The sequence below is a fragment of the Chanodichthys erythropterus genome, chromosome 17 (genome assembly GCF_024489055.1).
Source record: "Chanodichthys erythropterus isolate Z2021 chromosome 17, ASM2448905v1, whole genome shotgun sequence".
Classification (NCBI taxonomy): Eukaryota; Metazoa; Chordata; class Actinopteri; order Cypriniformes; family Xenocyprididae; genus Chanodichthys; species Chanodichthys erythropterus.
In genome coordinates, this window is record NC_090237.1 from 39,485,076 (window position 1) to 39,500,723 (window position 15,648).

A 15,648-nucleotide genomic window follows, 5' to 3' on the forward strand; every position below is an offset into this window, starting at 1 on the left:
CAGTACGGTCTGTTTAGGGGCATTAGATTCATGGGACTCACCGACTGTGTGCTGAGGACGTCCATGATGAAGCTCTGTTGTGTGTTCCTTCTGGTTTGGTAGTCCCGCAAGTAAATTTGTATCAAGAACTGCAATCCTTTGTAGAAGTCTGTGGCAGTTTGTGCAGCAGGTAGATTCTTCAACCAGAGGAGGCATATTATTTCTAATCCTTTTGGATGTAGGGGCTGTGTTTTCCCTTCTCCGGAATGTAAGCTGATGGCTGCTGTCAGTGGGAGCCTGGTTGGATAAAAATTCCTCTTTTTTTGTAGCAATTCTTCCAGTTAAAAAGATTGTTGGTGCCAAGATTTGTCGTTTGAGCACTGTGCCTATTTGCTGTAGTTAAAATTAGGAGATAAAATATAAAAGCAATAGAGCAAAGTGCGGAGCTGTAAGCAAGAGTGTCCGAACAGTAGCGAAGCAGGAAGTAACAGTGGGGCATCTAGGAGAAACGCCTTATCCTTGTCCTTAATCTCAGTGAGATTAAGCCACAAGTGCCGCTCTGTAGCCACCAAGGAAGACATCGAACGGCCGACAGACTTAGCTGTCTCCTTAGTGGCACGGAGGGCGAGATCGGCCGTAAGGCATAACTCCTGAATTAGATCAGCCCCAACCTCATCACTTTCCCCCAAATCCTTCAACAGATCAGCCTGATATGCTTGCAAGATGGACATCGTATGCAAGCATGCTGCAGCCTGACCTGCTGCCGAGTACGCTTTGCCCACTAGCGCTGAAGTTGTCTTTAAGGCGTTCATCCAGTTTACTTTTCACGGTCTGCTCTTGCTTTTCGGCTGGCCAGTGGCTGTTTAACTTAGTGACGGCACGATAAAGCACCTCCATAAGCTCCTCGCTGGCGGGAGACTGAAGTGGCGGATCTTCAGACTCCCCCGTGGCCACGCTAACAACATCTAGCTCCTCAGAACTAAACGCCATTAACGTGACCGAATCCGCAACGCGTGCTTCCTGCCTCCTGATAGATACACTTCCGGATGCAACAGGTGAGGGCAGAGATAAGGCTGGGCCCGTCTCTAACCCCTCTGTTACATCCATCTGCGAACCCCATGAGGAACGTGAGCCGAGCCAATCTCCTCGAAGAAGGCTCGGCGGGAGTGCAGTGTACGCAGCGGCAGCTGGTCACAATGCACACAAGCAGACCCCTCGAGAGCTGCCTGGGCATGCTGCACTCCCAAACAATCCCGTCCGGGATAAAACGTGGACAAGGGTGCACACACTTCCTGTAAATAGTAATTAGATGCTATTTATATTTTATATTGGCAGATACATACTATTTGCACTTCAGTATTGTCTGCTAAAACTTTATTTTGATGCTCCCCAACAGACATTCTACTGACAATAAGTGGGCTCTGAATTATTTAGTGAGTAAGTTTTTTTTTTTTTTTTTTTTTTTAACAAAGATTCATAATAATGACTCATGAGTTCAAGCCGACTGGTTTGACCCAAAGGTTGTGCAACAATCATTAATAATCATCAGGGTTGTAGATTTTCCATTAAAGAATGTGTAAAGAACCAGAGTCATTGAATGACAAGTGTGAGTTTGGACAAACCACTTTTGTTTTATTTATTTGGTTAAGTTTTTTTTATTATTATTACTTAGTTATATGTATCAATTTAAAAAGTAAAACAATTAAATCATTGCATCTATAGCAAAGCTGATGATACCAACACCAGATACCGTTTTCTGTCTCTCAAAATAATGGAAAGTTTGTTGAATTATCTGTCAGTGATTTTCAAATTCAGTAAGGAACCAAAAAAGACATTACTGATTACACTGTTGGTTCATGCAGAAATATATTATTTTGCAGGGACCAGCCTTTATCTCTTGTCTCATTCACTTAGACAGGGTAATGCAAAACTATTTTCTATGTACATCACATTTCATACACAGAAGTAATTGAATTCATCTTTCTCTGGCAATGCAGGCAGCCCAAAATTTTGCTTGGGTGATTGCCTAATTATTTTCAATGCAGCAAAAATTGCTCTTAAGCTTGCATGCAAAGACACTTGGTGATTTGATCAAAGGTTGTACTTGGAAATTTGAGAAGCTCTGCATTATAGCATTAATGCAAGACTGCTTGTCAGGTTTATGGTGGTAATTTTGACATACATACTATACATACTATATATACATACTAAAGTAGCTTTGATCCATTTGTACTGAGTTTGTAAAATGAGACAAGCAGCAGTATCCATGTTGCTTAGCGGGGGGATGCAATAAGATCATAGAATCGAGGCACATTGCCAAAGCTGCTGAATTCAGGAGTGGGGTCAATGCCATCTGGACCCTTTGGACTACTGAAGTTGAACCTCTGAAGCAGAGACACGATGAACAGAAAGAGCTCCATACGAGCCAAAGACTCGCCCACACAAGAGCGTTTACCTGCAGAGATGCAAGACCAAATAAAACATCTGATCATTCATGTTATTTATGATATAAGTTATAGTACTACAATTTCGAGCTTAAAATTTGGGGCTATCTCTAATTATATAGGATTGCTTAAAACGTATTAGATCCATGCTTGATTTAAAAGGTGGAAAATCAATTGATGCAAGGTTAGTCGTGCTGTGTGTGAGTTTGTGGCCCTGGTAAACCCTACATTTTGAGGACAATATCTCATTTATTGGTCTCATGAGGAAAACAGTTTTTAAATAATAAAGAATGATAGAGGTTTAATGTTAGAATGGACAGTTCATAAAATCATTGTCTACACAATGTCCTCATTAAACATGAGAACCCAACATGTATTGTGAGTACTGAGATGTAGATAGGGAGTGCACTCAGTCCCACAATAACAAACTACTCATTGTCAAAGCTAGAAAGATAACTTTGATTAACTCTGGGTTGACATGAGAGACTTAATAGAATTTACCTGCAGAAAAAGGGAAAAAGGCTGGATTCTTTTTAAAGTTGCCATTGGCATCCAGGAAGTTCTCTGGATTAAATGTCCAAGGAGTTTCCCACTGTCCCTCATCCCTTAGGACAGAGTGCAGCATGGGAAGAATTACAGTGTCCTGGGGAAATAAAATCCATCCAAAATTACACAAAATGTCTAGATTCAACACAATAAAGCAAATAGAGATAATTGGGAAATATTTTGTGAATTTTCATAAATTTAGTAATTTCCAAGATAAAAGGAGCGGACCATTGTATGTGTTTATTGTTACCTTTGGTATTAAATAACCTCTGAATGAGATGTCATGCGTGGCATAGTGGGGAAAATTTAGTGGGGCAATGTCCATATAGCGTTGTACTTCATGAATGACAGCGTCAGTGAATGGGAGGGACTTCCTGTCATCCATTGTAGGGATTCTGTTCTGTCCAATAACTTGATCAATCTCCCTCTGCACTTGTTCTAGATCAAATACACCAAAAAATCATTAATAAAAATTCTTATATATGTAAAAACAAACAAAGAAAACACACACACACGCATATATATATATATAATTTAAGTACACCAGATAAGCACAGAATAGTGTCGCAGAGTTACACCATGTCTGCACCAGACGAGAGTGGTGCAACGAAAAACAAGGTTGTTGATAAACTGATTCCCCATTCTATTTCTGACGTACTTCATGTGCTCGTCTGAACATACCCTGTATGTGGGGGTGCTTGATCAACAGCATCAAGGCATATCTGATAGTTGTGCTGGTGGTGTCTGTACCAGCTACGAACAGATTTAAAACAGTCGCCAGCAAGTTATCCTTGTGGAATTCTGTGTCAGGATTTTGTTTCTCCTGCCGTAGCACACAAAGAACCAGAACAGGAATTGTATACTTTTTATAAGGGAATGCTATGTAGATAAAATAGATAAGAGAAGAGGAATCTCTTCTGTACCTCTTTGAGTCTTATAAGGAAGCAGTCGATAAAGTCCTTTGGCTCATTGAAGTCTAAATTCTGCTCATGCTCCTTGATTTTTGTCATAATGAAGGCTTTGATGTCATCTACTTCCCTAAACATGGCATGATGTCTACCAGGCAAAAACTCCATTAGTTTAGGGAAGATGTTGTACATCTGTTGGGGTTGAGAGGATAGTTAAGAAGACATTCACACAGGAAACAGTCTTTGCATATAAAGACACAGTTGAATGTAACAGAATGCAGTGGTTTTGAAGCATCTGCTCACCTGACCCCAAGGGCTGCTGCCAAAGCGAATGAGTCTGGAAAGTATCTGGAGCAAGTGCAGGAAGTTTTTGTCTTCATAATCAAAGCGCTGCCCAAACACCAGAGAACAGATCACGTTGGACACAGCCCGGCTCATGAAGAAGGTTGGGTCGACTGGTGTTGCTAAATGAGAAAAACTGTTTAGCATACAAATCTCACAGTTGTACTTGTAGTGAACTCATGGGATGTAAATGTCAAATGCTCTCTTCCCTCACATTTGGTTTCTTCAAAACTGTTCAGCAAATGCCTGCTCTCTTCTTGAATCCATTGTTCCATTCGTTTGCGTCCCATTCCAAAATCCCTCAATGTGGTAAGAGTGAACCGCCTGAGCTGTTGCCAACGATCTCCATTACTGATGGCCAAACCTACAGACAATATAGAGAAATCGAAATCTGGACTGAGCTACATTAAACTGATAACATCTGTCTTTGACAAACACAAAAAATAATCTCACCGTAGCCTCTCAGAACTCTGTACAGAAAGGGAATGGGTGCTCTGCCTTTGAAGTCATCTGCCTGGTCCATTAGAGCCTCTTTCACTGTATCATAACCGACCAGAACCACTGTTCTTTGGGGTCCTATGTACACCGTCATCACAGGCCCATAGGTTTTACTCCACTGTTAGGAGAATAGAGTTTACTGTCACACCAGTGCAAACTCATCAGGTGTTTCTGAGCATTTCATAACATATGTAATTTCCTAAACTAAAACCAGTGTTTCACAAACAACAATGAATCATATATACGGTGTCCATTTTAAGACATTCTCACATCTCAGTCATACAACGAAAAGGCGTCATGCCTCAGACTAAAAGGCCTCATGGTCTCACGAAAAACTACGTCAGGTCAGGTCTCGTAATTAGGCATCGGACAAAACAGCCTCAGAAAAAAAGGCATAAGACATAAAAGCATCAGACTTAAGGGAGGAAATTGCCCTGCCTCAAAGTGACGTCACATGTATGCCATGTAAATGTTACACTAAGTTGTATAAAACTAGTGTTTAAAACTGCCCTCGACTAAAGATTTTTCCAGTCGACCAGTAGTCGTTAATTTAAGCCATTAGTTGACTAATCGCACATTTATATTAATAAGCCATAAATCATAATAATGAGCCTTTAATCTTGTGTATACATAGCCTAATCAGTGCTCAAACACACACATGCATAAAGCTTGCCACAGTGCACCGGCAAACGTAAAGATTATGAATGTGTCATGAAAAAACAGCAAGGAGACTGTCTAAACATTTTAATAATTTATTGATAATGTTTTCTGTGTTTTCGGCTGCAGAGATTAAGTCAACAATGCTGACTCATCTCTCATCTCTGCAGTGGACGCGCCTATATGCAAGTTTCATATGGATTACATAATCTGAGAATATTTATTTGCCATTTGAATTGGCTCGTTTAAAAGTAGACATTCCAAGCTATAGATATATTTCTTGTGTCTGTGAGGAAAGCAGCCTATACGATGAGTTTCGGTTCATGCTCGTTACGAGCTCAAGTTCACCAAGATCGAGATCAGAAAACGCATCCTGATTGCTTTCATTGTTTTACAAAAGCACAACGTTTTGCTGTTATTGTGAGTTTACAGAAATAAAAGTACACCCTTTACATTTTGCATTACTCTTATCTATGACCAAAAATGACGGAGTATTTTAAGTTAAGTGCAGTGATCACACCGGCGCCTCCATGTCATGCAGTAAACACGCTCTCCACATAAACACTTGGATATGCGCCAAATAATATCGCACATTTATCTATAGGCAAACATTAAAGAGAATGGACTAAAGTTGCGACTTACATGTTTCAAGTGATAAGCCATATTTGAGGTCGATAAATGATAGGTGAATGTTTGGATTTCCTGCAGTTAATGATCTGTGCCTCTAGGACTGCGTGACCTCGCCACTTCCTGTGGAGATTTTTTTTTCTGCGACTAACCGATTAATAAAATCTTGGTCGACCAAGCCTCTTCAAGTTGACTAACAGTTAGTCGACTATTAGGGGGCAGCCCTATATAAAACATATAGTTATTTTGTAAATTTGTATTATTCGCTAGTTTTATTTGTATGTATAAAAAGTTTGCTAAATAACACATTGCTTGCTTTGCAAACTATTGTCAACACTTATGAAAATTAAACATGGTTTTATTATAGTAAAAGTGTGGCAACTATGATTTTTGTTAGATTGATACTATTTGTATAACAATAGGTTTCTGTTGTTCCAGCGCCACCTAGGCCTACTGTCAATTACATTTTAATTCAGATAATTGCTATTTTTCTGCAGAGTGCTGACCAATGTGAAAATTGCCATGTTTTTTTCTGTATAGATCCTAACCAGTGTAATATTTAATTAAAGCTTTAAGAATAAAATATCAACATATCCGCTCAGGTCGTGACATAAGGAACGCCATTTCGACTCGTTTCACTTGCCATCGACAGCCGTTTATGAGCGCTATTTATTCATTTTAAACATCAATCATTTTAAAAAGTTAAACATTTTAAATACTTACTGTCTACACAACAGTCTCCATGCTCACAGCATCACAGACATTAATATTTTAACGATTTATAAAAGATGAATCATCATGTCTGGCCATCTGGAATTTTGGTATGGAGATAAAGGTTATAATTATACATTTTTTGTAGTATTACACCACATTGTGTATATTAGCACGAATTGTTGTTTTCTTGTGGTATGAGATAGAGCCAAAGCCACTGGAAGGCAAGCCTGCAACCTGTAGCCAAAAAAGCGTAACGGCTAAAGCTAACGCTCCGCCCCCCGCGGTACGCAGGGAATGAGACCGAAGGCTGTTTTTTGAATGGAAGTCAATGGATGAGAAGGCTTCACTATGCTGATTAAACACCTTTTGTGGGTAAATAGCTAAATAGCTATAATTTAATTAATGGACTGCCTGTTTGCCAATCTTCAGAATGTTTTACACTAAACAATACTTTCGTTGGGAACTATGTGTAGATTTTAGCTTGATAAAAATGTATTTTTTTATGAGAAGGCAGACTAGGGAACGTTGGGACTGACGTCACTGCCATTACATGATAGGCTGAGAGGTGCCACACGTGATTAAGTTAGCCGTTACACTTTCTCCAATGCTAAGAGATACAGACCCTCTTATCTCCCTATTATATAGACCCCTTAATCGCCTACGTCACCGCTCTAGCTGGAGGCAAAACATAAATAAGAACTACGCTTTGAGGTTTTGACTTCAAAATGTCGTCTTGTTGTGTTTTTGGCTGCTAGAATAGAAGGAACAGGACTTTTGGTTCAAAACTAAAGTTTTACCAGATCCCGGCAGACATTCCTTCACAGAAATCGAAAAGATAATTGTGGTTGAATGCAATATGGCGTACAGACTGGACGGAGACGATCATAAATAATACTTGTGTTTGCAGTGCACACTTCATATCAGGTAAAATAATCGAGGCATATGTAATGGTGTGTTGGTTTTATCTAGTACAAATCAGCAAGTTTCTGTTTTATAGGTGAAAAGTCGCCAACTTTCAGCGCACTAGCTAGCTTAAATGTTAAACAAACATACAGCGATAGATGTCTGTGCATCCTTTGAATGGTCTCTTAAAATAATCCATATTGCTAGCCATAATCATAGTTAGCCCAGCGTTAGGTTACATTAGACAATAAGCCTTGACAAAATTTCCCGAACCACCCAAAAGTAATTCATATGTTGTCTAGGAAATATCCAAAACTTAAGTTAATTTACAAAAATAGCTGTCACGGTCCCTCAGAGTCAGTGACTGTACATATTCGGACAGTTCTGAACCTTCTTCTGCATCTATGTTTAATAAATCCCTCCAAAAACATGCTAGCTTACGCTTGTCAACATTGAGTCCAGCATCTCTTTTTGCCTCCAGCTAAGCCCCACCCACCAGGAAACTTTGCAATGTTTACAAACTTTTAAGGGGTCTATACAATCTCTGATAGAGTGTTAGGACCCGGAAGCACTGCCGCGTGACGTCAGACTTAACAACCAAATAGCCTTAGCAATGATCTTTACGTTTTTGTTTATATATATATATATATATATATATATATATATATATATATATATATATATATATATATATATATATATATATATATATGGGTGGCAACAACACCAACCTCTTTACCCACCTCCGTGTCCATCACCCTGTGGATTATGCCATTTTACAAAGAGTAATGCCGCATTCCAGGCAACCCATAAACCGTGTTGTGTTTTACAACCTTCTACCTGTGAAAGTGCATTGGAACGGCAGTCAAACCCGTGACTTCCTACCCGTGAACTCGTACTAGATCGATGTACTCCCATTTATGGGTTCTGACGTCACATAGCCCACGAAACAACAATGGCAGCCCCTACGGATGCTGTGTTTATGCAAGTGCATGGTAAAATCAAGCGGCAACCTCCCCCTTTCTCTCGTGAAGCCAATACGGAAGTAACTTAAACTGCGATTCATCGACTGGCCGCTAGGGACAGGCTCCAAAAGAGAGCAGAATCTCATAGAGTCCCATGTTAAATTGGCCAAGTTTATAGCAGAAAAAAACATGTTTACAAGTTGGTTCAAATTGTGGTTTTGGTCTATACTGCTATTTTTGCCCTTCATGAGAACTCTGAGGGGGGTGAATTTTTTTATAACTTTAGTGACGTGCGGTCACGTGCAGCTAAGATGGCCGCGGCCTCATTTTCGCTTCAAAACTGCTGTTCAGAACTCTATGGGTGACGTCACGGACGCTACGTCCATACTTTTTTACAGTCTATGGGTAAAATAAAAGGTATAACAGATTCTCTTGCCTTATGGTCCGCCATGTTGATTTGTTTACAATTTTACGCAGTTTGGCATGACTTTCTTGAAACGCTACAAAGTTGTGAGTGGTGATTTGAAGTCGTGACTTACGGATAGTGATGGGAAACCGAGGCTTTCTGAAGCGTTTGAGGCTTTCATCAAATTGTGCCGAAAAATGGTTCATTACTCGAAGCTTTTAAAACACAGTGCGCATTAGTGACATCTGGTGGTCAAACTTGTTTTCTTCACCATATCCAAATCATTGCGGAGCAGATCTACGGTTTGAAAAATCACATGACCAAAGCTTCAAGTCTGTGACATACGGAATCACTCTTGTCTTGAATCTGTTTTTATCTAATTTGATGTAATCTCATCTAAATTATTTAGTTTAATGTTTTACGTATTTGAAGCAGAGAAGAGTCTGATATTTTCCGTCTAGTTGTAGCCAATGTGCTATAAGGATGTAACATAACGTTTATTATTATCAAATTTAATATAGCACAATTCGACTTGCTCTAATAGATATAAAATAATAGATTAATAAGACCAAAGATTGCCCGTTCTGTGTACTCAAATTGAATTATGTCTCATGTTTAACCACTATAAGAGCCAGTGGCAAATCCCCGAGGCACTGGCCGAGATGAAGCTGTTCTCGGCGGTTACAGAAGCACTGAACGACCGCTGACGCACTCGAGCTCGCATCTCCGAAAACGTCAAAACAAATTGTAAAATGGGCTCTGTTGTTAAATATGAGTCACATATTTCAGGTCTAAACAACTACATTCTTGCCTAAAAAATTATTAAAACTACAGTTTGTGGTACAAGAAGTAGTATTTGTAAAAATTACGGTTGATTTGATCGGCCGCCATGACGGTCACTTCAAGCGGAGTGATGGAGTGATACAAACGGTGAAAAGGCAGTAGGAGTGCTGTTATCACTGAAATATCGCATGGCTATCAGCCAATCAGATTCGAGAACCAGACAGAACTGTTGTATAAATTTAAATAAAGCTTGATTCTTTTAATAAGTAGCCTACCGCATTTTCTTTACTCGTCTTATTCAGCGTGATGTAGTTATGCATGCAGTTATATGCCGGCCTCAAAATTCTAGATACATGGGCATTTTTGCCCTGACGATTTTTTGTCATTATATCATATTATAAGATGTAGTTGTTTTACAATATCACACGAGCAAGAGTGCCGTTTTTCCCTAATCAGCACAAATGCAATGTTCCTTCAACTTATTGTTAAATGAACAATGTGAATTACATTTTAGACACAGTATTGTTAATATTGTTTTTTTCCCCTGTATTTCGCCAATGAAAATTTCAAAATGATGAACAGCAGGACAGAGTCCCTGTGCAACAGAAGTGTTTTTGTTATTCTGACTGAATCCACATTTAGAATGAAAGAATCCGTGCTTCGTTCCTGAATGAATCAGTCATTTGAACAAAATGGTTGACTCACTCACTCATTAAGACAGATTTGCTGCCACCTACTGGCAGTTTAGTTTAGTTTCATATTCAAGGGACATTTTAATTAAAAAGTTAAAATTAGAAAAATCCATTTAAATATTGAATTAAATTTATGTAGACAAATTGTAAATGCTGTGTAAACATATTAATGCCACTTCTCATTCTGTGTCACCTCTGTATTGCAAAGATGGATTTTGTTGATAATGATTTAATTTGATTGGTAACAGCCATAATGTATAGGCTAGTATTAATTTTTATTTCTTCAGGTCTTAAAAAGCCTTAATTTTGACCACAATAACCGTGGTGTGAAAAATATAATATTGTGACAGCCCTAATAAGTGTAACAATCAGAAATGAATAATCCTTCTTACCTTCATAAAGCTTTTAAAGGGTGCACTCTTGTCCATTATTGGCAAATTTCCAACCAGCGGCAGTGCTAGTGGCCCTGGGGGCAAAGAAAGTCCACTCGCCTTCCTCTTCCATCTGACCAACATCAACACAGCCAAGACTAAAACCAACACTAATGAGCTAGAGAGTTCCATCTCTCTTCTATTAAATGTTAAATTTCAGGTTTTTTCTTTCTTTACAGCTGTTTTGCCAGTGGCTTTAGAGGTTTTTATATGCACAGTAGGAAATGAACAAAAAATGGGCGGTTCAAGCTGGAATAGGATAGAGGTGAAGATTGTGACATGCATTACACATTAACCAGGGTGAACACTACACTCTAAAAACTTTAACTATGATTTACTCAATTATTTTAGTGAAACATTTTTACACTTAAAAATATTGAGTCAATTTTAAAGCAGTGGAATCCATTACATATACTGTATGAACTGATTAAATGTAAGTAAAACATTAAAGAATAGTAAAAATTTCCTGATAATTTACTCACCCCCATGTCATCCAATATGTCCATGTCCTTTCTTCAGTTGAAAAGAAATTAAGGTTTTTGATGAAAACATTCCAGGATTATTCTCCTTATAGTACTTCAATGGTCTTTAAATAGTTGAAGGTCAAAATGACAGTTTCAGTGCTGTTTCAAAGGGCTTTAAACAAGGAATAAAGGTCTTATTTTGTGGAACAATCAGTCATTTTCTTTCAAAAAAAAGAAAAAAAGAAAATGTATATGCTTTATAGACACAAAGGATCACATCATTTGTGTTTCCGCACGTCCTGATATTGCGGAGTTAGACGCGTTCCTGGGTCAACATATTTTGTTGATCCTGGAACAACATTCTAGTCTGAAAATTTAATCTTAACCCTATTCCCAGGGCCAGATTAACACTTTGTTGTACCCTGGGCAACAATATTCAAGGGCCCCATCATCACGACCCCAGGATCACCATAATATGGTCATATACAGAATATATTACTGTAATATACAGTAAATATACTCAATACTTCAAATTCTAACTGTCATCAGGTGTATTTTGATTTACAAATATTTAAATGCTCATAGAACTACAAATGCACTACTATGTCCCCTATCAAAGACATTCACTCACATATGATGCTATGAAAACAAAACACATCAGCATCTGTATAATCTGGTAAAATTGACCCACTACATTGAGAGGGAGGGAAATATCCTCCATTTTCACAAAAATGAATAAATAAGCAACCACTTTCAAACCATTGTTAATTTAACAACATTTATTCCCAATAGAAATGTATTGAATTGATAGAGCTATAACAGAAGACCACAGACAACACATCAAGAAACATTTTGGTCCTCAGCTCATTTTAAGCAGAAATCACTCTGACAGGGTGACACTGTTTCCTCAGAATTCAACAAGGCAATCAAGTTATTAGTCCAACACAAACAATTTGAAATCTGCCAGTTATCCCTCCATAACAATTTACAGCATTTTAATGAAGCTGGCACCTCAAGGAAAAAATAAATAAATAAAATGCAGTATCACTATTATCTGCTCATAAACATTTTTATCCTACAACATATCACTGCACAATTAACCAGTTAAACATTTTAGTGCTACATAAACATTTAGAAATCTGTCAATTTCTCTGAAGAAGACAAGACGGAAATAAATGCTACATAATCTGGCAAAACACACAATTTTAGTCCTAAATAATGACGAAGTGCATGTTTGAATTTGAAATGCCTTCATTTGGCAAACACATCTTACAATGGCTTTTTTTGGACTTTGACTGTGCAAACTGGTGTATAACATCTTCAAAATCAAGGCCACTAACAAGTTCACGTCCAATAGCTAAAATAGAAAGTGCAGAGCCGTGTCTGTGACACAATTTCTCTTTAGAAGACAAGATAAAAATAAATACTACAAAACCTGGCAAAACACACAATTTTAATCCTAAATAATGAGGAAGTGCATGTTTGCTTTCATTTGGCATCTTATACTGGCTTTTTTCTGGACTTTGACTGTGCATACTGATGTATAATATCTTCAAAATCAAGGCCACTTACAAGTTCATGTTCAATGGCTAAGAGAGAAAGTGCAGAGAGCCGTGTCTGCGACATTGTGGTCCTCAGCTCATTTTTAACCCGTTTCAAAACAGAAAATGACCTCTCGCCCTCACAGTTAGACAAAGGTAAGGTTAAAAACAGTCTTAGTGCAACATAAACATTGGGAAATGTTGTCTTAAGTCTCTGTCTGTCAAGAGCTTGCAGTAGCTGTACAGGTGAAGTCTCATGCTGCACAAAGTGCTTGAACTGAATAAGTTCATCTGACAACGAACTATCCAGATCTGTTGGATAAGTGGAGCTCAGCTTAGCAGCTCTTACACGCACATCACAATCATCACAGTCCCTCTCAAATAAAACCCCAAAGAGGTCACACACGTGTGTAGGCTTCTATGCGCTTGGACAGGCATGAACAAAGTCTGTCAATGATGACGTAATATGTTTCAATTTTAAATTTCTGACTGCTGTCATTCATACAAATAAAATCTAACGGTAATCTTAGTGAACATGAGAAAGAAAATCTGATTTTATTACAAAGTAAACTAGACGACATATACATAGAAAAAACTAAAGGCGCCTTTGTTAGATCCAGATGTAAATGGATTGAAAAAGGAGAGAAAAATACAAAGTACTTTTTTGGATTAGAAAGGAGAAATGCTGAATATAATACAATAACTAATTTGTCAGTCAATGGAAGTATTACCAATAATCATAAGATAATCTCAAAACATGTTGCTAGCTTTTATCAGGACTTATACTCATCCGCTTCCACTGGTTCTGGCATAGATTCTTTTTTAAATAACATCTCCACAAATGCTAAGAAAATAAATGAAGAATTTAGAGAGATTTGTGATGGAAAAATTTCCTTACCTGAACTGGTGGAATGTGTTAAACTTTTAAAAGACAATAAAACACCCGGGAATGATGGCTTAACAGGAGAATTTTATAAAGTATTTAATGACAAACTCTCTCCTTTCCTGCTATCTGTGTTTGAAGAAGCCATTGAAAAAGGTGAACTTCCTCCGACTATGAAACAGGGTGTGATTACTTTAATTCCCAAACCAAATAAGAATAAATTACACATTGAAAACTGGAGACCCATTAGTTTAGTTATTTGCTTTAATTTTTGCCAGAAGACTTAAACATAGCCTGAACCAAATTATAGATGAAGAACAATCTGGCTTTATGCCCAAAAGATACATAAGCAATAACATACGTTTAATTTTAGACATGATAGATTATAGTGACCTTCTTCCGAATGATAGCTTCATACTATTCATTGACTTTTATAAAGCCTTCGACACCATCGAGCATAACTTTATATTAAAATCTATTTCCTTTTTTGGTTTTGGTAACTATTTTCATAAGGCGATTCAAACCTTATATAATGGGTGTCCTAGTTCTATTAAACTGAAAACAGGCACATCAGAAAGATTTAGTATATCACGTGGTATTAGACAAGGCTGCCCGGTGTCTCCATTTTTGTTTCTCTTAGTTGCTCAGACAATGGCTACACACAAAAAAATGTCTCCCTTTTCAGGAATTAATGCTGTTGGTAAAAAGTTTAAAATTTGCCAACTTGCAGATGACACAGCCATCTTTTTGAGTGACCGAAACCAAATTGGGACTGCAGTAAATAGTATCAAAACATTTAGTGATGTATCAGGGTTGGTAATGAACATTAATAAATCAGTTTTGTTCCCCATGAAAAATTGCAATCTGGCCAGTTTTGATGGAATACCAATTGATGAAAAAGTGACATATCTTGGAATTGTAATTTGTAAAAATAAAGAAGAACGTCATAAGTTAAATTTTGATCCAATTGTTAAAAAAATACAATCTAAACTAAATTCATGGTTAATGAGAGACTTGTCTTTATTTGGCAGGGTCTTAATATCAAAGGCAGATGGTATATCACGCTCTGTATATGTTGCCTTATCGCTGGATATCCCAAAAAATACAATCAAAGAATTAGATAAAATACTGTATGATTATATCTGGAGGAAAAAACCCCATTATCTCAAAAAAGATGTTATCACAGGATGTAGAGACCAAGGTGGTCTGGAAGTGCTGGATTTTCATACTATAAATAATACTTTTAAAATAAAATGGATTATAGAATTCTTGAAAAGTCCTGACAGCATCTGGAATGCTTTTCCATCATATTTGTTCAATACTCTTGGTGGCATACATTTTCTACTGAAATGTAATTTTTCTATTGATAAAATTCCCTTGAAATTAGCTGACTTCCATAAACAAGCCCTTCTATCTTGGATATTGATCTATAAACATAACTTTATTCCACATAGATACTTTATCTGGAATAACAAAGAAATCCTTTATAAAAAGAAGTCTCTGTTTTGTCAACCATGGTTTGATAGAGGAATTCTGTTGGTAGGACAGTTACTGAACAAAGATGGTTTTCTCATGTCATATTCAGAATTTCTTCAGAACTTTAACTTCCCAGTGACACCAAAAGAATACGCAATTGTATTTGATGCAATCCCTACAGGTTCACTTCAAATTCTAAAACACATATCATTCACAGATATTAGTGCTGAATTTAATAGAATTTTTATTGGAGATACAGACATTACAAAGAAAGAATACACCAATAAATATATTAGAAATCAAATTTCGTGTTCAGTTCCACCTGCTGCAAAGTTTTTTTGGTATTCAACCATGGGTGATTTAAATTGGGAAAAGGCTAATATTACTAT

The 15,648-nt window shown here is 37.5% G+C and overlaps 1 protein-coding gene across 1 annotated transcript; it reads right to left on the bottom strand.

Moving 5' to 3' along the window:
- Positions 1 to 1,445: 1,445 nt before the first annotated feature.
- Positions 1,446 to 11,118, bottom strand: LOC137004529 (cytochrome P450 2G1-like). Its single transcript, XM_067364940.1, has 9 exons — positions 10,857 to 11,118; positions 4,673 to 4,835; positions 4,434 to 4,583; positions 4,181 to 4,341; positions 3,893 to 4,069; positions 3,651 to 3,792; positions 3,220 to 3,407; positions 2,925 to 3,066; positions 1,446 to 2,434 (listed from the first exon to the last, which is right to left on the bottom strand). The coding sequence occupies exons 1-9, from the start codon at positions 11,025 to 11,027 to the stop codon at positions 2,253 to 2,255; spliced, it is 1,476 nt and encodes a 491-aa protein (XP_067221041.1). The 5' UTR covers positions 11,028 to 11,118; the 3' UTR covers positions 1,446 to 2,252.
- Between the last annotated feature and the right edge of the window lie 4,530 nt (positions 11,119 to 15,648).